The sequence below is a fragment of the Dysidea avara genome, chromosome 1 (assembly GCF_963678975.1).
Source record: "Dysidea avara chromosome 1, odDysAvar1.4, whole genome shotgun sequence".
Classification (NCBI taxonomy): Eukaryota; Metazoa; Porifera; class Demospongiae; order Dictyoceratida; family Dysideidae; genus Dysidea; species Dysidea avara.
The window spans coordinates 39,078,527-39,102,759 of record NC_089272.1 but is presented as its reverse complement, the minus strand read 5'-3'; the positions used below and the strand labels follow the sequence as shown (position 1 = coordinate 39,102,759).

At 38.4% G+C, this 24,233-nt stretch overlaps 1 protein-coding gene across 1 annotated transcript; it reads left to right on the top strand.

Annotated features, from left to right (window-relative positions):
* Window positions 1-1,482: 1,482 nt before the first annotated feature.
* LOC136246653 (uncharacterized) lies at window positions 1,483-5,676 on the top strand. The gene is made up of 2 exons (XM_066038187.1): window positions 1,483-1,890; window positions 2,017-5,676. Exons 1-2 carry the CDS (start codon window positions 1,483-1,485, stop codon window positions 5,674-5,676), a joined length of 4,068 nt encoding a protein of 1,355 aa, XP_065894259.1.
* Window positions 5,677-24,233: the final 18,557 nt, after the last annotated feature.

Sequence of the window (24,233 nt, the reverse complement as noted above, 5' to 3'; positions counted from 1 at the left end):
ACTTTCACTTGTGGGAATTTATTTTTGAAGAACAACCGGGTGTGGGAATTTATTTTCGAAGAGAAAAGCCTCTTTGAAATGTCCGAAAATAAAAACCTTTCCAAAATTACCAGCTATACGGTATATGTGACCATCTCAGCTAAAACCCGTCTAGTTTGCACAACCTCCAATTTTTTAAATTTTCTCAGCATTATCTGCATTGTCCAACGAATGATTCACCAAAGTTACAGCCTTCTGTGGTAAGTAGTTTTGGAATTACAGCGCTAGAAAGTAGGAATTAGAACAAGGAAATTGATTTGTACAGTGACTATACTAAAAACACTACAGGTGCTTACTTTCGCAGCCATAACTTCTATTTGGATTAGTCTACAAAGTTGGAATTTGGCTTAAAATATTCACCATAGATTGGCAAATCATCCAAGGTATAGTTTTAGCCCTGCAGTCACTTGCACATATAGGTGTATGAAGGCGGTTTTGTTGAAGAAACGATGATGATTTTGTTTACATTTACCGAATCGTAAACAAACGCACGTGATATATAAACCATTGGGGCTACAGAAATGAAAAAAATATTTGCGAACTCCCCATGAGTAGTCGAATAAGATGTTGTATAGTTTTAATCAATTTGAGTCCTCCTTCTTCAAGTTTTGGCCTGATAAAAACTTGTGTATTTTTTCTTGTAGCATGCATAATAATTTTACAGATCGTTTTTAAATTTCAATTTTCTCAATACGCATGCTTGTGCAAACTAGATGGGTTTTCACTGAGATGGTCACATAGCAGGTATATACAGCTATAGACAACCTCTCTTGTTTCACTACTTTTTAGCTATTCCCTTGTTTCTTTACTTTTGATCTCCAAACCAATTTTAAAATTCCTAATTTTCCTTCTACTTGTAAACGGTTTCATGGATGTTTACCAAAGAAAATTTATTTTAAAATATAGGTAATAGAATAAACCATCACTCATGACAAAATTTATTTCACATTTCATGGTGAATTCTATTTCAAACCTGTACCTACTTATATCAAAAGTAAATCACTCTTGCTTATATTATTGAGCGATAGTGCAATTAAAATGTAACACAATAGTGCAAGCCTTCTGTAATGAGAATAATAATATTTAAGTGCGCGCGCCCCAGAGGGCGATCGGGCGTTATTTAGAGTTGAATCGTTGTCAGTACCGTAACAAACTTGGGGGCTTGTCCGGGAGACGATACGTCGATGTTCTACCTTTCAACCCTACCTATTGACAAAAGAATTTTATATTGGAACCTTTGCAACCTTCGCCTACGGTGAAAAGCCGATATCGTCGTTGTTCAGAGCGGATTCTTCCAAGGCGTCCGCCATTTTTTTCTTAACCCACCTCTAAAAGTCCTTGGTGCCGGGTTTACAGGCACCTGTAAAGGTATTCTTTTGTCATCCTGTTGGTTTGTTGCGGTCCAGTTTGTTTTCGTAGGGTTCTATCGTCGACTTTCGCTCCATGTCAGATTTCAATGTTGACTCGTTTCTTAGCGATCCTTCGCTTCAAGTGGTAAAGTCGCTGAAGAAGTCTCAGCTACAGCAAATAGCCACAAGGCTTAACTTAACGTTCACTTCGTCTACTAGAAAGAATGAACTCTGTCGGTTAGTCACTCAACATTTAGTAGATGAAGAGCTAGTTTCCGATGAGGAGATCGATGAATCTCAATCCCCAGTTGTAGACCACAGTGTCGTAGAGTTGAAGCGTCTAGAACTTCAAGACCGTGAACGGGAACGAGAGGCTAGAGTGAAGCTTCGCGAGTTGGAAGTACGTGAGAAGGAAATGTCACTGCAACTGAAGTTGAGAGAATTAGAGGCAGCAACAGTAGCTCCTTCAACACCTTCCCCTGGACCTCCATTACCCTTTGATGTGAGCAAGCACATCCGCTTTGTCCCGCCATTTTAAGAGAAGGAGGTAGACAAGTACTTTCTGCACTTTGAGAAAGTGGCCACTAGTCTGTTGTGGCCGAAGGATGTGTGGATGGTTTTGCTCCAGAGTGTGCTTATTGGAAAGGCCAGGGAGGTGTATTCAGCTATGAGTGTGGAACAGAGTGGGCAGTATGACAATGTCAAGCAGGCTATTTTGAAGGCGTATGAGCTCGTTCCCGAAGCCTACCGTCAGAATTTTCGGAATTGTTGGAAGCAAGACAAACAAACATACAGGGAGTTTGCCAGGGACAAGGAAGCCTTGTTTGATCGTTGGTGTGCTTCTAAAGAAGTAGTAAAAGATTTTGAGAAGCTTCGCCAGCTCATACTTGTAGAAGAGTTTAAGAGTTGTTTGCCCAATAGTATCAAAACCTACATCGATGAGCAAAAGGCAGACAGTCTCCAGCAGGCATCAGTACTCGCTGACGACTACTCCCTAACCCATAGTTCTTTTTCGGACAGTTCACATAATTCGCACAATAGAGGGTTGCACAGTGACACTACTCGCACTCATGCCGATTCCAAGTCCACGGGTAGTGCAGTAGACACTCAGAGGAATATGCAAAGGTTTACCTCTGGTGGACCAATTTGTAATTATTGCAAATGGAGAGGGCATGTGATCTCAGAATGTCGCACTTTGGAAAAGAGGAGGAATCATCCTACTGGCCACTCATTGGTTCAAGCTGTGAATAGACCTTCCCCTCCTAGTCCCAAGCCACAGGACTTGGATAGTTATCGTCCGTTTGTATCAGAAGGGCGCGTGTCCCTTCCAGAGGGTGGAGATACTATGGCTGTGAAGATTTTACGTGACACTGGTGCCACACAGTCTCTTATTGCTTCCCATGTTTTGCCGTTGTCGGATCAGACTTCTGCTGGTGCAAGTGTGCTCATCCAAGGAGTAGGCCTGGATGTAATGAGAGTACCACTTCATCAGATGCACCTTCAGTCGGATTTGGTATCTGGCCCCGTAGTAGTAGGAGTCAGACCTAGCTTACCAGTGAAAGGTGTGTGTCTAATCCTGGGCAACGATCTGGCCGGTGGCAAGGTTCAACCTGACTTGCAAGTTATTAGCAACACTGAGCAAATACTGTGTTCAAGACCTACTACTGATGGGGTTTCGGACACTTTCCCAGCTTGTGTGGTGACAAGAGCAGCAGCGCAACGTGCTCAGGCACAACAGAATTGTGCACCTACCAACCAGCCAGATACTGGAAGTGACGAGGGAGATGACCAGGCTGAAGACAACCTGTCAATAGCGCAAGATGTACTTGACCAGGCTGTAGAGAGTCAGTCAGTACTGCAGGATCGAGGTGACCAGACTGATGATGATCGCGGAACAGTACAAGATGCAGGTAACCTTCCTGTATCTAGTAGGCAACTCATTGCTGATCAGGAGAGTGATCAAGAGGTTAACCAGTTGGCGCAGTTTGCTGTTAGTGAGGAAGAGGCTGGTCGTCAAGCACAATGTTTCTACCTTAAATCTGGTGTACTGATGAGGAAGTGGCGACCAAGAGATGCCCCTGCTGATGAGGAATGGCAGGTTGTCCACCAGATAATTGTACCCAGAAAGTACCGAGGAGAAGTGCTAAGTTTAGCTCATGAGTCACCCATGGCAGGCCATCTGGGCGTCAACAAGACGTACTCCAGAATTCTCACCCATTTCTATTGGCCACATCTAAGGAAGGACGTCTCCGAATTTTGTAAGTGTTGTCATGTATGTCAGAAGGTTGGTAAACCTAATCAAACGATTCCAGTGGCACCTCTTAAACCCATCCCAGTGTGTAGTGAGCCTTTCAGTCAGGTCATTATTGATTGTGTTGGTCCTTTACCAAAGACTAAGTCAGGTAACCAGTATTTGCTCACAATTATGTGCAGATTTACACGCTTTCCAGAGGCTATCCCTCTTCGTAACATTAAGGCACCCCGAATAGCCGAGTCTCTTGTAAAGTTTTTCACCCTTGTTGGCCTACCTTCCCTGATACAGTCTGATCAAGGCTCCAATTTTATGTCTAGTCTCACGCAACAGGTTACACACCAATTAGGGATTAAGCAATGCAAATCCTCTGCTTATCACCCTGAGACCCAAGGAGCACTTGAACGCTTTCATCAGACTCTGAAAACTATGATTCGTGCGTACTGTTCTCAATTTGAGAAGCAATGGGACCAGGGGATTCACTTGTTACTTTTTGCCGTGCGAGAAGCTGTCCAGGAATCATTGGGTTTCAGTCCTTTTGAATTAGTTTTTGGCCGGACAGTCCGTGGCCCTTTAAAGCTATTGAAGGAAGGCTGGCTTACAGAAGAACCTCCCACAAACCTGCTGGATCAGGTTTCGGCCCTCCGTACCAGGCTTACAGCTGCTGGCGAACTCGTTCAGAAGAACTTGAAATCTGCCCAAACCAAGATGAAGTGTTGGTATGACAAGAAAGCAAAATTACGCACTTTCAATGTAGGCGACAAAGTTCTGGTATTGTTGCCACTTAAGAATCACACACTTCAGGCCAGGTATTCTGGTCCTTATTTGATATTGAAGAAAGTGAATGATGTTGATTATGTCATCAGTACCCCTGACAGACGTAAGACTCGTCGCCTTTGTCATGTCAATATGTTGAAACCGTACTGGGAGAAGGTTCCAACACAGAGCCAAAACGTTCACCCAACTTTGATGGTAGCTGTTGAGAAGCCAACAGAAAGGGAAGGGTTCCCTCTGGGTAACGACATGACAGGAGATAGCGTCAAGCTGAAGAACTCTGGTGTTTTAGCCAACTTAGAAGTGAAGATGCAGCACCTTACAGCTTCCAAGCAGACTCAACTTTCTTCCCTGCTCTTGGAGTTTGCAGACTTATTTCCAGATGTGCCGAAGCAGACTACCTTAGCAGTTCATGATGTAGATGTTGGAGATGCTAGTCCCATTAAGCAGCACCCGTATCGGGTCAACCCATTGAAGCTAGAAGTGGTGAGACAGGAGATTGAGTACATGTTGGCTAACCATATTATAGAACCAAGCCAGAGTCAATGGAGTTCTCCCTGCGTGCTCGTTCCGAAGGGGGACGGAAGTTACAGATTTTGCACTGATTTCTGCAAGGTGAATCTGATCACTAAAGTGGATTCATACCCCATTCCCCGCGTGGAGGACTGCATAGACAAGATTGGTGGTGCCGAGTACGTTAGCAAGTTTGATCTTCTGAAGGGATACTGGCAGGTTGCCTTAACACCTCGCGCAAAGGAAGTAACAGCATTCGTGACTCCTACTGGTTTCTTTCAGTATAAAGTGATGCCTTTCGGGTTAAAGAATGCGCCAGCAACATTTCAGAGAATGATCCACCGAGTTCTTGCCGGCCTAGAAGGATGTGAAGGGTACATTGACGACATCGTTATTTTTAGTGATACCTGGGAGCAGCACCTACAGCGGATTCAGCAGTTTTTGACGCGGCTCAGGCAAGCTCAGCTCACTGTCAATTTAGCCAAGAGTGAGTTTGGTCAGGCATGTGTAACTTACTTAGGCCATGTTGTTGGTAGAGGGGGAATTAAACCCATTCATGCCAAGGTAGAGGCAATAATGAACTTTCCTAGACCCAGTAGCAAGAACCAACTAATGAGTTTCTTGGGCATGGTAGGCTTCTATCGGAAGTTTTGCAAGAACTTTGCAGTTGTGGCTGAACCTCTTACCCGACTCCTTCAGAAGAAACACAGCTTTGTGTGGAAAGATGACCAGCAGCAAGCTTTCTCTTGATAAAGAGGCTTCTCACCTCAGCCCCAGTACTAGCGATGCCAGACTTCGAGAAGCCATTCATGATACATGTGGATGCAAGTGATTTGGGAATGGGGGCTGTTCTGATGCAAGAGGATGTACACAAGTTAGAACATCCAATCTGTTATTTCTCGAAGAAATTTAATGCCGCTCAGAGAAACTACTCCACTGGCGAAAAAGAGGCATTGGGATTGATATCAGCTCTACAGCAATTTGAGTTCTACATAACACCAGCCCAGTTCCCTATAGACATTTTCACGGATCACAATCCTTTGGTTTTCCTTAATCGCATAAAGAATCGTAACCAGCGTCTATTGAGGTGGAGTTTAATGCTACAGGAGTACACCCTCAACATACACCACATCCCAGGAAAACACAACGTTGTTGCAGATGCATTATCGCGAGGACTTTGACACTGGTATAATATTGTTGTAATGTGTGAATTTATTGTTTTACTGGTATTTTTAGGCAGTTCATGTAATTTTATTGTATTTAGGCCATTTGTTTTGTTGTACCAACCCTCTTTTCATGGGGGGGTGTGTGATGAGAATAATAATATTTAAGTGCGCGCGCCCCAGAGGGCGATCGGGCGTTATTTAGAGTTGAATCGTTGTCAGTACTGTAACACTTCCATTACGATAATACATACCAATTCCAGTAGGACCGCTAAATATCCAATCTCCTGGCTTTGTAAACAACTCGACCAACTCCTTATACAGTGCCAGTGGCTTTTGTTGGCTATATAACACATTGTTGGTAGCACTGTCTAATATTAACTTGTCAGCATCGGTCGAGAAAAAATTGCAGTGACTTTTATACAATTCTCCTGGATCTCCAGTACTGCTGATTACTATTCCTATGGTTGACTTCACAAGAAGATTTGGATGGGATGGTTCTGTTCATAGAGAGATGATAGGAGGTAGGACAATATGTTAAAGCAATTTCACAAACCTTGACACAAAGGTGTGATACCACAGACAGCAGTTTCTACATTATCGGTGATACTTTCCAGGACCTGTGACACAGAAAACATATCTTCCAAACTGCATAAATATAGCAGGATAAAATCTTGCATGGCGTAACCATAGTTAATGGCCTTCATAATCCGCTGCATTTCCTTTGCTACCTGTAATACCTAGCAAAGATCACAATAAACCATGCATATGTATCATACATACGTATGTACACATGTGCAAACGTACGTACTGAGTATATGTGTGAAGATATACCACTATAATCATTGAACAACCATACTTTATGTGATGGAAAAAAGGGGAAGGGTTATGTGGTTAGAATCCTTCAACAGCTGGATATGAGGGAATATTTTATACCAAGTTTCTCTTAGCATATGTGACTGTCTCAGCAAAAACCCGACTTGTTCGCACAATTCAAAAAAAAAAATTTTTATTCGCTCAGCATTATTAGCAGTGTCCGAGGAATGGATCACCAAAGTTTCAGCTTTCTGTGGTGTGTAGTTTAGAAATTATAGCACTAGCCAGTAGGAAGAGTAAGATAATCGATTTGTACAGTGACTATACTGAAAATAAACTACAGGAGCTTACATTTGCAGTCATAACTTCTGTTTGGGTTAGTCTACCATGTTGCAATTTGGCTCAAAATTCTCACCATGGATCAGTACAGCAGCCAAGGTATAGTGTTAGCCCTGTAGACACTTGCACATATGGATATGAAAGTGGTTTGGTAGAAGAAACGATGACAATTTTGTTTACGTTTACCGTATCATAAACAAATGCACATGACATGCATACCATTGAAGCTACAGAAACGAAACGAATAGTTTCAAACTCTCCATGAGCAGGCGAATAAGATGGTGTATAGTTTTAATCAATTTGAGTCTTCCTTCTTTGAATACTAGCCTGACAAAAACTTACATATTTTTCTTTGTAGCATGCATAATTTTATGGATTATTTTTAAATTTAGTTTTTCTCAATACGCATGCTTGTGCGAACAAGTCGGGTTTTTGCTGAGATGGTCACATATATGTATCTAAAGATTTTCATGTACTGTTTATAAAAGGATAGAATGGCACCTGAAAAAAATAATTAATTTGATTGCACAAATGAATAATGCATACACTGGGTATAGTACTAAACAGAAATGCAACCATGATGCTTTGTTTTGGTTGCATTTACACATGGTTTATCATCACAAACAAAGTACAAGAAGCATTTCAGCAATCTACTTTCACAAACTATGTATAGTTTTCACTTTAAACAAATTAGTCATGAAACTTCAGACAAGCTATCCATAAACGTGAGCTATGGTGGACTATAGAAATGGGACAAAAGACTGATCCAATACTCAAGCATTGTACCCACTGCAATACAACAAACCACATGTGACAAGCTGAAAAAGTCAGCATTGTTGGCCACTACCTGGTACTGTCAGTTGATCAGTAAAGAATTCCTCTTAGTGTGTACAGTGGGACCTCTATTATCCAAACATACACACACACGCATGCAAAAAACAACAACTATACTTTACAACTAGCCCTACCTCAGGGAAAGCAGTGGCATAACTAGACTAACACTGGTACTAAACTCTCTGGTTTGGTAAACTGAAGAGCAAAAAAAAAAGTCACGACCACACACAATGCAATTTTTTTGAAAATGGCTATCTCAAGATGGATCTTCAAGTATAGTTTTAGTCAAACCCCTGCATTTACAACTAGCCCAACCACTATTTACAACTAGCCAAAAGTCATTTACAACTAGCCCCCTTTTTAGCCCCTGCACCTGTGTGCCAGTTCAGTCATAAAAGTGTTGAGATAAGTGAAGCCCATTTATTTATATGCAGAGGTGTGTTCAACTACTCCAATAGAACATACACTACTCTACTAGAACATACACGTGTTGGCAAAGTATTCTAATAATCACCACTGTTCAGAAAATCGAGATCTTACTGTACTTAAATGTTAGTGAAGAAAGAAATGGGACACTAACGAGGACAAAGGTAAGTCCATCATGTGTACACTGTAACTGCTAAGATCGGCAATAAGATATGTATTGGCTGAAATAATATTGAACAGTAAAGAAATCAAGGTCTTCGCCTTATCCATTGTCAAGTTATGCTTGACTAGAGGCATCAGGCAGTCGATTAGTACAAAATTCAGTTTACAAAATATAGGAAACTTGTTGGAAGGGCTAGAGGAGACATTATTGGGCTTATTTATGCGTGACCAATACTGTCATCATACTGTATGCACTGTTCATGCATATACACAATTATACTTAATGTAATTTACCTGTGTGTTGCCTTCCAGGTCAAATATAGATAGACTAAAACCAGAAAATCTGGTCACATTGGCAAGGGTAAAAGCATTCTTGACACTAGGAGGATCAACATCTTCCATGTTGGCTTTCCACATTATACCAAATTCACTGTTGTGTGAAATGAGGAAATGATCATCTTGTTTAATTGTATCATCAGCAAATTCATCATTATTAGCACTCATTACATGCTGACAAAATTAAAAAAACTTCTTAGGCACCTTTTTGGAGTCACTAAAATCCAGAGTCTTGAATGGTTCAAGCTTCTCTGCAGTGGTGAAATATGGATAAAGCTGGACTGCTGCATCCCAGTTTCCACATTGAGTGTTTTGAACAAAAGCTGTTTGCACTTTTTGAAGTGCTTTTATATCTTGACATTTTTTAACAGCTTCTTTTAAAGTGGTGGTACCTGTTCCCACATCGTACAACAGCTGATGTACGGTGTCCATATCTAAACCACGGAACGCTTTAAAAGTTGAACCTAATATCATATTGGGATTAGATGATTTCTTTCCTTTTCCTTTCTTTCCTTTTCCCTTCTTTGATGTGGTTGTGCATGATTCATTGGAGACATTCGTGAAGATGTTACGTACAGCCTCAAAGGTTTTAGATGGTAAGGATGATAAAAAGTATATCATTCCATCATCCAACTGACCAACCTACACAATGTAAAAAGCGTAGGACACTACAGCCAGTGCATCAATAAATATACTGAAATTCAAAGGTTAATTCATTTAAGAGCACTTGAAGGTAAATCACAACACTCAAATATTGTTCGTGGGTGCCCATTGTCTATAAAGTACATCAGCAGCTGGTAGTACTACAAGAAAACACCAATTATGTCAGGTGTGAAGCTGTTTACTGGGATGAGACTTGTAGTTTATAGCTATTTAATAGTTGTGGCTTGTATAATGAGTTTGTTACAATGTATTGAAATACTCCCAACAAGGATTAACAGCACTCTGCATAACCCAAATAACCATAGTTATCATTACACAATTTTGGGTTTTAATAGCCAAAGCAGCCACTTTCTCTGCTTGACTATACTTCGATAGCTTTTAGCCATGTAATTATATGTTATTGATGATCAGAAAACATCTACTTTAATAAAGGTACCTCAAAGTAAAGTGATAGTTCACACTAATTCATTTCTTAGGCCATAATTTTCCATCAATACTCTATACATAGAAATTTTCGAGGTATTTAATTTTGCAGATTGATAATTTTCAAGTTATCTATTGAAAAGCATAGAGCTAATCCTGATAATCATTATTTTTGGAGCATGAAAATATCACGGACAACCAAGCAACCACAGAAATTATGTCCCCAGAAAATTGTATGCATACGGTAGGTCTCTTGGGTCTATATTGTGTGGTTTACATTATCAACGGGAGATCTAAACAACAACATGTAACTTACTTCTAATGCCAAAATTGATGCGCAAGCTTTCTTCCGGCCTGCTGGCTTGGTTGTGGGTGGCTCTTCTTCCTCACATATATTGGACATTTCATACAGTAATTTCCTGCATTGCAATATCTAGACAACAAAGCAATGATTAATTTTAGCATAATCCATACAGTACACATATAAGTGTGAACATACAAGTATAGGCTTAACGTTGACAAATTATCAGTATCCCAAGTAACCCAATATTGCCCCTGAGTACAATACTTTAATCATATCATGATGCATATTATGAGATTAACACTTATCCAATCCCAGTTGGTCATTTCAAGATTAAAACTTCCTGCACGATTTTGCTTACATGCAAGTCGTCTGGCAAGAGGGACTTCCATAGGTTTATACACTGCACACAAACGATGTGTATAAAGCCTATTATTTTCAAGTTCTTTCTTCTCCTTTAACAATTCCTGTAGGGCTTGCCTGGAATGATTTCCACCAATGGAAATATATTTGTAACTGTCCAGGAGGGTTGGCTTGAAAACTTCTCCTGGTTGCAGGTTGACAATGCACAAAATTGGAGTGACATCTTTACACGGGTTTTTCATCATTTCCTGCTTCAATTTAAATACCATAACACTGCATCTTTCCCGGACAAGTAGCTCTTCAGGGGGCTCTTCAATACACTTGATATTTATCCAAAAAGATCCTAAACAGAAATTATAAGATCATCAGTATCACTCAATTACTCATACAGTAATTACATTATTAACACAGTTATAGTTGGCAACAAACTTGTGATATATGTATGTACTAAAATTGGTATCTGCTCTATGTGCAGATCATGTCCGCACTAACTACAATACTATAGACACTAGGCCAACATAGTAGGGCAATAGAAGGCCAACAGAAGGCAAAAAATACACATTATAGCCGGCTATTTATTTAATATAAGCACCGCTGCACATGTGTATGAATAATACAGCATGAGGGTGGCGTGTTGATGCATTAATATGGTTTGGAAAGTGCTATATTTGTCTCAATAGATCCACTAGAGTGCTGTATTTTTGTACACATAAGTTAGGTGGTATTTTAAGTGGTATTTAGTCCTTTCTGGGTTGCCTTTCCTCAGAACGTTCATCATGAGTCCTTCAACTACTTCCGTTCTCAACATCAGACTCCAAGTAAGTGTCCATAAAATCCGTTTCTAGTCATAGAACAAACAAATAGGATTAGTTTGGGTAGTTTTAGCAATTTGAAGTGTAACGAACATGATCAATCTAGCTGTTTACACGTGAATACTTTTCATAGCTGTGTTGTTTACATGTAAGTTATTTAGCATGCTTCTCATATTTACAGCATAACTATTCTTTTAGTCATAAGGCTATGTCAACTTGACTAGTTGTTTCATGCCCAAACAACCCACTTTTTTCATAGATTGAAAAATTAAAACGAATGTCCATATGTGGAAAATTAAGGTTAAATACCACTAGAACTTAAGAGCACAACCTTGTATTCTTGCAATGCTGTTTATCTCCAGATATCTTCTCAAGCCTAGCTCAGAAACACACTATGGCTGTAATTGAGTTTTTGCTTCATCAAGACCACACACCCTTATTAATTTTGCATTTTTGGTATTTTTGTACTCATTTTGTCTTGATTTCTGTTAATATTTTTTTAAGTGTAGACCTACCAATCCTATGCTATCAAGATTTTTTCCTATGAAACACTAATCAAGTTGAATTGGCCTAAAGCACCCTTGCTACTTTACGACTAATAAAGCACTCTTCCTTACTTTGATCTTCCTATGCAAAGTACCATATATAGAAAATACCATAGGCCAGATACAGGGAAATCATGAAACAGCCCATGTGCAGTTTGTGGTGGTCTGTAAAATCTTGCTCTTTTGCACTCCTCCCTCCTCTTTTGATGGAATCCAGGAGAGGGTATCAGCATTGGCATTCTCCAAGCAAGCCCCTTTGGTGGTGGATCCGCAACTTGAAGGGCTGCAGTGCCAGACTCCAACCCATCAGCCCACTGCTCCCATCTTAGAACTTAACAGACACTTCCCCAAGTTTACCTCAAATGGCAGTTTAATCACATTAAAACCAATCTCTTGTACTTGCTAGCAGGCACTGTAGACTGCACTTGGTAGACAGAACCTCTGCAACATCCCTTCCCCAGATGCCAGTCCAACTGCCACCCATCTATTGGACTTCTACATGAATTGCAAGAATCGGTTTTCTAGCCTGGGTTGCTCTTCTTACAAACTTTATCTAAACTAACTATAGTAATGTATAAATGCATATGTTGTATATACACTAAATTGTCCTGATGGTGCTGGTAGTACTTGTCCTATACTATGCTGTCAATACCTTTTAACATCATTTGATGACTTTAACTTACTAACATCAAAAAGATGACCGGGGAATTGGTACCTGTTTTACAGCAACAGCACAGGATTTGCTATATTCAGCATGTATATGTTACACACTAAGTTTAAAAATTGCTCTATGTGCACTGTCTCCACATTAGCTATATAAATTTAATGCACTGAGAACCAAGAGTAACATCTAAGTATGTAACTGTGTAGCATGCATGGTGATGTCACTTTAAATAGGAGACTGCCTCATGCCATCCTGGTTTACAACCGTAACTTGTGTCATTGTACATGGACTGCCCATCCAATATGGGTCTTCATTGTCCCAGTAATGATGACAAGAGCTTCACTGATGCAGTAATAGTGTTGCACCGATATGAACTTTTTCACTTTTACTGATACCAATTATTTGTATATTCTTGTAACCTATACACTGATATATACCAATATTCTTTAATTCTTCAGAACAGGAGAGGAGGAGCAAGAAATCACCTACAGTTTATGTGCGTGAATAAAATTGTCATGATAATGTATTCAATGTAATTGATTGCCGACTTTTACAGTGTTTGTTAAAGTTTTGTCACTAATGGAAAAAGAAGCCAAATATAGATATAAAACAGTTAAGTCAGCTTATCGAACAGTACTTTTACTGGGATTCCAGGCCTTTTGTGAAGAGTGATCGACTAATTGCATGGGTGGCCAACAAATATATACAGCTTGCTACTGCTCTGCAGCCACACATTCACAAACAAACAAGCCTAAACAGTTATAAAACAGTTACAGCAAATAAACGTCACACCACTTACTGTTCCATTCTTACTTTCACCTGTTCTTTGTCATTATTAATAATTGATTGTGGGTTTAGGTTTATTGGCAAATTATTTTTGCTTCATAACGAATACTGATACTTGTAATATCGGCTGTGTACTGATAGTTCAACCGATTAATGGTACAACACTATGTATTAAAGTGAGGGGATATCACTTGGCATGCTTTTCTCTTTAACCGTCAACCAGAAAAAAATGCTAAAGCCTCTTACGAATGAGGTGGCTGTAAACCTTACACATACTAACTTGGTAGTCCACATGGTAGACTACACACGATCACAATGACCCAGCAAGATGTCACAGGAATGACATCATTAATTCCCAACAGAGATAACACCACAAGACTACCAAACAGCTACACCTATCAAGGTGTGTCCATGTGAGGTTTGAAAAAGCCACCAGCTGAATAGACATTCCAACTTGTATAGTTGTGCTTGTATGCCAGCACAGTTTGGAAGAAGTGACTTAATCCAACACTAGGTAAATGGTATTTTCAGGTCAGCATGGCTCCATCCAACACTTTGATAATGCTGAGATCAGAGAATTGACTGATCTAAGCTGCAGCAGGCATTCCCAACCACCCTTCATGCTCAGAAGAGGATGTTACAGTTCCCCTCATGGCTGAGGGAGTTGTCTCTGTTAGTAGACAGAAAGTTGACATGTACTATATATAGATACGGTCCTAGTGAACACAGTATTATTGGTATTCTGTGGGGATTCTCTCAGATGCAGAGAACCACCGCAGCCTGAGATGATGGTTACCTCTAGAATTTGCCACAGATTATTTGCGAGTGAAGCCAAACCTATGTTCTCTGCTATGCCAAAATGGGATTGGGGGGGGGGGGGGGGGGGGGGCATCAGAAATTCCTCAGTTCATCATTGCTTGCAATATTGGTTAGCCCAAAACTTACTAAGCATGTGATGTGGTGGCCAAAGAAGATCATCACATGTTTGAAATCACATGCAGTAGCCAGTCAGAGATAAAATGCAACAAAAACATTAGTTACACACGCTAATTATTGTTCTATAATTAAACCATCTTATCACAAGACAGTGCATTTCAAAGTTGTAAACAAAGGCGGGTAACATGCAATTAATTCTGAAGCTGGAGAAAATACTAATAACTGCACTATGTGGTGAGAAATTGTTGAGAATTCAACATGGGAGAATCATGCTTACTGTTTACAAACTCTGTGAAAGGGAGTGCAAAATATGAGCTATAGTCCATTATGAGTTATGGATGCTTATTTACGATGCAGTAAAAGTAAGCATTCATCATTGCCATTTTTTAGAGCAGCGTAGGAAAAGACTGGATCTGCGAAAACCCAACATAATGCCGCAAGCCTGTAATGGGTAAAACATTTGCGTTATTGAAAAAAACAACATATTTTTAAACACTTTGTGCTTTGTGAAAAAAGGGTTCAATGATACAAACCCAAATATCATCGTATTCGCCTACTCAAGAGGAATTCAAAAATCTTTGTTTTGTTGCAGCAGACTAAAAGGATACATACGTTTGTTTACATCACATCAAAACGACCATACGCGATCAATTTTTCTTCACTGATTTCATCTCTGTATGCAGTGAAGAATGGTAATAGAAGACAAAGCTTACCCAGTAATGTATAATAGTGGCTTGTCAAAGAGAATAAAGAGTGTATAGTTAATTGAATGTAAGGTCAAGGAGAATATTTAAAACACAGGATTGGATCTACTTCAGCCACTGTTCTGTGGTGCAGGTTGCTATTTCAATCTAACTTTTAAAATGATGGATCCATCTATCACCATAATTGTTTTACAACTAGTCTACAAATACAACTAGTTTTTTGCCTCAACTAACCCCTTTTAGCACTTACGTAATGATCATGACAACATAAGTCCTGCAATATCATATAAGCTTAAAGTTGAGCTTCAAGGGATTTGATAGTGCAAACTCCAGAAGCTGATAGATTTAGATAAACGTAGCATGGGATTTGATCAAGTAAGAAAAACAAAAAACAAACAGCTCTCAGGTGTTGCAGCCTTGTGAACTTTATAAATGCTATGAAATTCACTATTATAATATAAGACTATTGTTTTACTTGCAAGAGAAAGCATTTAAACCCAAGAATCAAGTTTTTAGCAGAGTCTAAAAAAACTTAAATCATTTGAAAGTTGTTTTCAGGATAGATTTTCAATTAATAATGTTTTATACAATTTAATATGTTAAAGGTGTAAATCTTTTACCTAAAGTGATTAGTATCTGGCAGGATGTTTGGTACAATGGTGACAATAGCAGTGCACAGATCTAGAAGAATTGATTTAATTTCAGCTTAGACTCTGGTAACTTCTTGAAAATTATAGTTTTAATGATGGATGTTCTATTAGAGTAGATGACTGTTCTATTAGAGTATTTTGATTTTATTATTATTATTTATTATCTAGGACCGCGTCACATACAACCAAGTACATACACCAACGTGACAGCCCCCCGGTGAGACTATTAGGTGGTGAATGCATTATCTCCAAATCAACTCAATATGTCACAGTAGTGACAGATATAACACAATAGTGGCATCGTAACTAAAGGCCACCAGTAGCTAAGTGCCAGTACATCATTGGTGTGGTAATGGCACAGTGATGTGTACAAAGTATATGTATACAAAACATACAGGAGAGAACTATACATTAGGCCACACCAAGTCAAACCTTAGTTTCTGGTCACCCGCCCGCATGGTAAACCTGAAACCCTAGTTTATGAGGACTATTATTAATATTACAGGTGCTTAAGTGCACGTGACCCAGCAAGATACTTATTTTTTACTGCAAAAGATCGATATACTCTAATAGAGCATTCAGGGATTCCAACAGAGCAGTCACACTACTCTTAACTCTAATATTAGGTATATATTAGGTATATATGCCACACTAATAAAATGTTTCTAACTATAGCTAGTTTTGTCCTTGATTATATAGCTGTTCAGATTATAACTGTTACTAATGCTTCTGTAACCAAAGTAATTTAACCAAAGTAATTTCAGTAGCATTAACTACTAGTCCATGCAGATGGGCCATAGCTTTAACTTTATAATTCAAATGTAGTCCTCTAATGATTAGTCTAGTAACTTCAAATTCCTTATCACTGAACACTACAGGGGTATGGAAAGCCAGCAACATTCGGTGAGCTTAAACTTAAACTTTTCCATAACTAAAATTAGAATTGGCAAGTAGAAACCCTTATAGTTTAAACATTCCCAGATGATAACTAAAAAACAGTAGTCTGGAGCACTCAATGACTCAAAACTTTGACAGTTACTTTTCTCAAGGTTATTGAATAGAAGGCTGGAAACACATAGCTAGTGGGCTAAGACTTTACATTTGAATGAAGAATTTCTGATGTGAAAATAGAAGTTAAATTTCATTGTGTGTCATGATCATTTGAACAACATAGCTATAAGTCATAGTAATACTTTCCTGACATAGCTAATGAGACATTTATTTCACTTGGAAAGCATAAGTAGCTACATGAGCAAAACATTTCCTATAGTATATTCTAAATAAATAAATAAATATATACTTAAATGCTATACATCAGTGTATAGCTAGCCATGATCCATCAACAACTTTCCTAGTGCATTTTTTGCCGAAACACAACTACTTATGTTGTTGGTTAAGTACAAAATCAACATGAATTTGCTAAATTGAGCAAATAATAATACCATACAGTATATTGTCACAGTAGAGTCTGTAGTCCTGAAGTCCTGATCATCCGCCCGCCCGCATCCATTTGTAGGCTTGGGAGTGACCAGAAACTAAGGTATGACTTGGAGTGGCCTTATTGCAGTATTGTATGCAGCAATACATTATAGGCAACATCACCATGCAGATAAAAATTATTAGCCAATATACAGCAATGCATATCAACATCAACTAGAGCTAAGTAAGGTTCATCAGTGATGTAGCAATGGCACAGTGATGGGTGACACACTATAGTTAAGCATACACAACTTTCAGGAGATAGCTACACAATGCTGTAGGCGTATGCAAGCCAGATGAACCAGATAAAGGAAGACAGCCAAGCCGCTAGAGCCTAGTAGCTACGCCAGGTGAAGGCAAAAAAGATTAAGCACGTATTGAATTGCCTGACACCAACACAAAGAAAGTTCGCCATGCCAGCTGCACAAGACAAAATTGTTTACTTGTATTTTATATGTAACTGTAAGCTTATTGTAAAGAGCGTGGCATATGTCAGTTTAATGTTTTCTTGTATTGTTTATTTACGTGAATGAATCCACTGGCAGCTGGCATGGAGACTTGAGATGTTACAAACATAAAAACTTACTTGTAATCTTCTTGTTTACACAAGTGGCTTCTGGCTCTCCTGCACGGGCATCACTAATCTTCTTCGCGCAATATGTAAGTAATTAAGCAAGGGTGTGGTACTGGGCGTTATATAGAATTACACGTATGGTCACGTCATCAGCACAAACAGGAGCGATGATTATACGTTTGTGCCTTCATTCACAGGCGAATCTATCCCCGGTTAGTTCATGTCTCTAGGCCTCGTAGTTTTCTCAAACATTAATTATTAATTATTTATTTATTTAATTATTTATTTATTTATGACGTAATTTTAACCGCGTTTCGTATTATTCTTAGTACTTGGTTGTATAATAATACTTCACAGTGACCAGCACTGAAGGTCTACAGTAACATGTGCTGCAGCCTTAGGATTACCTAACCTAATTTCAAGGACTTAGACTTAATGACTTAAAGCTGAAAAGGTGTAACAGAAAAGGGGCCAAAGTAAGGAAAAAAATCCCTCCCACCCCAGGATTCGAACTGCAGGTTTTAGCAGCTTCTAAGGTAAGACTTACCCCAAAAGTATAATTTTGAATACCTCTTAGTAATTCTTGGATAAGATTAGCTATTCCCCTTGCTCTTTCCATCTTTTCATTGCCCATACATGTACATAAAATGCAACTGCACCTTTACTACAGCTTCTAGAAGCTTACTAGCTTGCTCATTGTAAAATTTTGGAGGTGGAGTGCTTCAGCACCCCAAGCACCCCCTAAATCCGCCCATGATGCTCCACCAACAAACTGATGTTTGCTACTTGACAAGATGTAAAATGGATTAGTGACTAATATCTAGATTACTGAGAAATAATCTAGATTAGTGAAAAATATCTATATTATCGATTTAATCAATTAATCGCCCAACACTAGCAGGGAGATTATTAAAGATGGAGAACAACAGGTAATTTTGAATCTGCTATTGTTAACAGAAATTATGGACAATTCTCATTAACTCCTTGTAGTGTTTTTTTTTTCTTGTTGCATTATTGCTTTATTGTGAGTTTGCTTGACAGATAACTAGCAAAAAGTACTAAAAGCAAAAAGAAATTATGGCAAAAAATAGAACAAATTAAATTTAATCCACAAGTTGAGCTGTAGCAACTTTAATGGTACAACAGAAGACATGTGACTAATCAATTGACATTTAACTTTATACACAAATCTTTAATTAGCATTAGCCATTGTTAAGTCACATTTGCCTGAAAATATCAGTAATTCCATTCAGACAATCAGTAATTCCATCTAATCCATCAGTCAGTAAATAAGTCAACAAGTCAGCAATCAGTCTGAATGTACGTTGGTTAGTTGGTCAATTTGTCACTGAGTTAGTCAGTTCAATAGTAATGTTTAAATGTTTAGTAAAAACTTCATGACAGCATATTTGGTCACACGAAGACATGCTTGGGTTTAATTACACTGTATACCTACAGTATCATTAATTTTGTTGAGAAAGGAAAGGTGAAACTATTTTTTAATAGCAGAAAAATTTAGGACTTTCAGGATCGATCCCCACATAAAAAGTTGCAATTGTGCTGTATTGGATACTGGAAATAGTTTAAAAGAACATCCATAGTATGTCACATGAAGGTACATGTCACTGTAATAATAATAATAATGAGCTATTTGAATTGATATTGTTGTGACCATTCAATGTTAAAAACAACACAGTGTAATGACATCGTACATAATTTAATTTAAGGCACAGTAACTGAAATACAGGCTCCCAGAATGTGTCATGACTACATAGTAGAAGTATGTAACTAGCTAATGTTTTATTTGCTAGGTAAGGAGATGTTGGCTTGAATGAGAATGTACAGTTAAACAGATTTTCTTATGAACACATGATCTGTGTATATTCTTATAACATCTGCTAACTTCCTAGCTACAGTTAGAAGCCATAGCAACTTTATTGTACCATTATTATGAGTGACCGAACATAATATACACTTTTTAAAATAGCTCTTACATCAGAGTGTCTTCCATTGGCTTTGTAGTGCTACACAGTCAATGGAGGGTAATACCTGTCAGTGTTCCTCATATTGAGTATTACTGATCTTATTCACCATCAACCAAATACTAGTTGTTATGTGTACTGTAGCTACTGGTTCTTTATCTTATGATGGACATCTAAACAAATAATAAAACTATATATTAAGTGATCTGTTAGTGTCTCACTGTTCTAAAGATTATCCACAGCATCACATAACGAGAACAGTTACAAAGATGATAACATATATTATTGTTGTGTAAATGTGGTATTCACTAGTAAAAACGACACAATACAACTCATGACATCAGGTTTGGGTCGGGTAATGTTTTGATCTGTTAGCTAATCAGGATGCGTTTTATTGATTCCTAGAAGGTAATTTTATAGTAAACACAATTATAATATTTGTGACTGGGCCTACAAAAATAGGGCATGTGAACACAAACTATATCCTGTCACACAACAGGATGTATCTCAGTACTGGAGTAAAATATTTGCTTTTTTGTACAAAGCAAATTGATTACTGAATACATGCTTAAAATTTCAAAACCATCACTCATTGGCACAAAAAGTTATGGGTGATTAGATGTTTGAAAAATTAGGCAAATTTTATGTGCCCACATGCCACAGGCTCGGTCACATTTATAACATTTCATTTATTTGTATTTTATTAAGACTTGTAGTAAAAGTGTTGAAAGGTCAGTAGGAAAAGGTCAGTAGGATACCTGGTCCTACAGCCTGTTTTAAGATGTTATAATATTAAGTACACAGTACTTGAAAAGGTGCAGAAAGGAAAAATATATATATACAGGACTGTACCTGGAACCTGCAGCCATCCAGTTTACACTTGAGTGCTGACAGGAGTCTGACAGGTAGTCAGGATGTTCCCCTAGTCAATCTCATGCATTTGTATCCATAGGAAATCTAGAGAGTAATATATTATCTCACAGTACCCCATGCAATGTGGAATCAAGTGGACATTAGATATTAATGCTTTACAGCACCAGTGCCGAAGGTAGGTGTCCTACAGCCTGTTTAAAGACGTTGTACTAAGTATGTGTGAAAAGTTGCAGAAGAAAAATTGATGACTAGTCCTGGGCATCCTTGAATCTGCAACTATTCGATTTATGTTCAAATGCTTACAGAAGTTTTTGTCAGATGGTCAGGATGTTTTCCCTTGTCATTTTAAGGTGTCAATGCATGTTTGACTAGTTCAATGGCTTGTAACTTCTCATGAACTACTTAAAAATCCCCAAGCACTACTGAACATAACATGTTTTAACTACTCTAGGGTGGACATATTTGTGACCGGGCCTGCAAAAACAGGGCATGTGGGCACAAACTACAACCCGTCACACTACAGGTCATATCTCAGCATTAGAACAGAATATTTGCATTCTGTAACTTTCATCATAATGCCAATTAAATACTTACCACGAACTGAAAATTACATTGCCATAGCATAATGGTATAAAAAGTTATGAGTGATAGAAATGTGAAAAAGTAGGCAAAAATCATGTGCCCACATGCCCTATTTTCGCAGGCCCAGTCACATTTATGGAATTTAGTCCCATCCTTATTAAGTGGTGCATAAAGTATTGTAGATTTGAAACCTAGATAGATATATTTCATGAAGTGGGAACCTGCACTCAGGAGTGTTGTTTTAACTAGAGATTTCACTCTAATTTTATCACTGACATAGTGAATTCTGCAATAATGCAGGGAGATTATTAAAGATGGAGAGCAGCAGTTAATTATGAGGCCGCCATGTAAAAGAGAAATTTTCATAAATTGTTTTCTTTTTTCCTTGTTGTATTTTGCTTTATTGTTAGTTTGTGTGACAGATAACTAGCTAATGGGCACTACAAGCAAAACTTATGGAAAATAGAACAAACTTTTAATAAAATTAAGTAATCCACAAGTTGAGCTGTAGCAACTTTAATGGTGCAACACAAATCATGTGACTAGCCAAGTGACATTTAACTCAGATCTTTAATAAGCATTAGTCATTGTTATATTTGTCTAGAAATATCAGTCAGCCAGTCAGTCGGTCGGTCAGTTGGTCAGCCAGCCAGTTTTATCAGTCAGTCAATAAGTCAACAAGTCAGCCATTCAGTTTGAATTCCAGTTGGTCAGTTAATTGGTTAGTTATTCTGTCAGTCAAACAGTCAGTCAGTCAGTCAGTCAGTCAGTCAGTCAGTCAGTCAGTCAGTCAGTCAGTCAGTCAGTCAGTCAGTCAGTCAGTCAGTCAGTCAGTCAGTCAGACAGTCAGACAGTCAGTCAGTCAGTCAGTCAGGCAGACAGCCAGTCCGTCCACCCGTCAGTAAGTCAGTCAGTCATTCAGTCAGTCAGTCAGCCAGTCTGGTCAGTTAGTCAATAAGTCAACAAGTCAACCATTCAGTTTGAATTCCAGTTGATCAGTTGGTTAGTCGTTCAGTACTAGTGAATCAGTTGGCTTAAAATACTGTTTAATGTTCAGTTAAAACTTCACGACACTAGTTACTTCTACTATGTAGTTATAGCTTATTCTGGGAGTAACAAATATTAATTTAAAGAAAGTGGTTTATATCTCCCTATCGTCACCTTTCATTCACAACAAAATAATGATAGGTATGCAGTGTTATTAAACCAAAGCATGTGTTCAGTGTGATCCAATATGCTGTTTTATTGGCTAGGTCAAGAAGATGTTGAGGCTATACAGTTAAAAAGATCTTATGAACACATGATCTGTGTGTATTATTGTAACATCTACTAATTTTCTGACTGCCTAAACAAATACTAGTTGTAATCCATAGCTACTGGTTCTTTATCTTCTGATGAACAATTACAAAGTTATACTAACACATTATTGAGTGAGTGATCTGTTAGTGTCTCACTGTTCTAAAGATTATCCACAGCATCACATAATGAGAACAGTTACAAAGATGATAACATTTAATATTATTGTTGTGTAGATGTGGTATTCACTAGTAAAAACCGCACAATAGCTCATGACATCAGGTTTGCGTTGGGTAATGTTTTGGTCTGTTAGCTAATCAGGATGTGTTTTATTGATTCCTAGAGGGTAATTTTATAGCAAACACAATAAGTTAAATATTTGTGACTGGACCTGCAAAATAGGGCATGTGGGCACAAACTACATCCTGTAACACAACAGGACCTATCTCAGTAGTGGAGTAAAATATTTGCATTCTGCTAAACAACGCAAATTAATTACTGAATACTTGCTTCAAATTTCATAGCCATATCTCATTAGCATGAAAGGTTATGGGCAATTATATGTTTGAAAAAGTAGGTAAATTTTATGTGCCCACATGCCATATATTCACAAGCCCAGTCACATTTATTAAAAATTATATTTATTTGTATTTTTATTAAGACTTGTAGTACAAGTGCTAAAGAATCTGTAGGACACCTAGTCCTGCAGCCTGTTTAAAGATGTCAAAATATTAAGTATACTTGAAAAGGTGCGGAAAGGATAAAAATATATACATGACTGCATGTACCTGGTCAGCCTCAAACCTGCAGCCATCCAATTTACACATGATCACTGACAGGAGTCTGACAGGTAGTCAGGATGCTTTTTCCCCCTTGTCAATCTCATGTATTTGTACCCATAGGAACTCTAGAGAGTGACATAATTATTATCTCACAGTACCCCTTGCAATGTGGAAACAAGTGGACGAACTTTACAGCACAAGAACTGCAGGTCTGTAGAGCACACAGCCTGTTTAAAGATGTGGTACTAAGTATGTTTGAAAAGGTGCAGAAGGAGAAAAATTGCTGACTAGTCCTGAGAAGCCTTGAAAATGCAGCTATTTGGTTTACGCTCAAATGTTTACAGGTATTTTGCCAGATGGTCAGGATGTTTCCCTTGTCAATTTTAAGGTCTGATCAATGTGTGTTTATAATTTCTAGTTCAGTGGCTTGAAACTTCTCATGAACTACTTAAAAATCCCCAAGCACTACTGAACATAACATGTTTTAAGTACTTTAGGATGAACATATTTATGGATTTTTTTCTTATCCCTAAAATGGTATCCTTATTAAGTGTATTGTTGATTTGAAATCTGGATAGATATCTTTCATGAAGTGGGAACCTGCATTCAGGAGGATAATTTTGCCTAGGGATTTCACTCTAATTTTATCATAAAGTGAATTTTGCAATAATGCAGGGAGATTATTAAAGATGGAGAACAACCAGTAGCTAATTATGAATTATGTTTGTTAGTCAGCCAGTCAGTCAGTCAGTCAGTCAATCAGGCAGGCAGGCAGGCAGGCAGGCAGGCAGGCAGGCAGGCAGGCAGGCAGGCAGG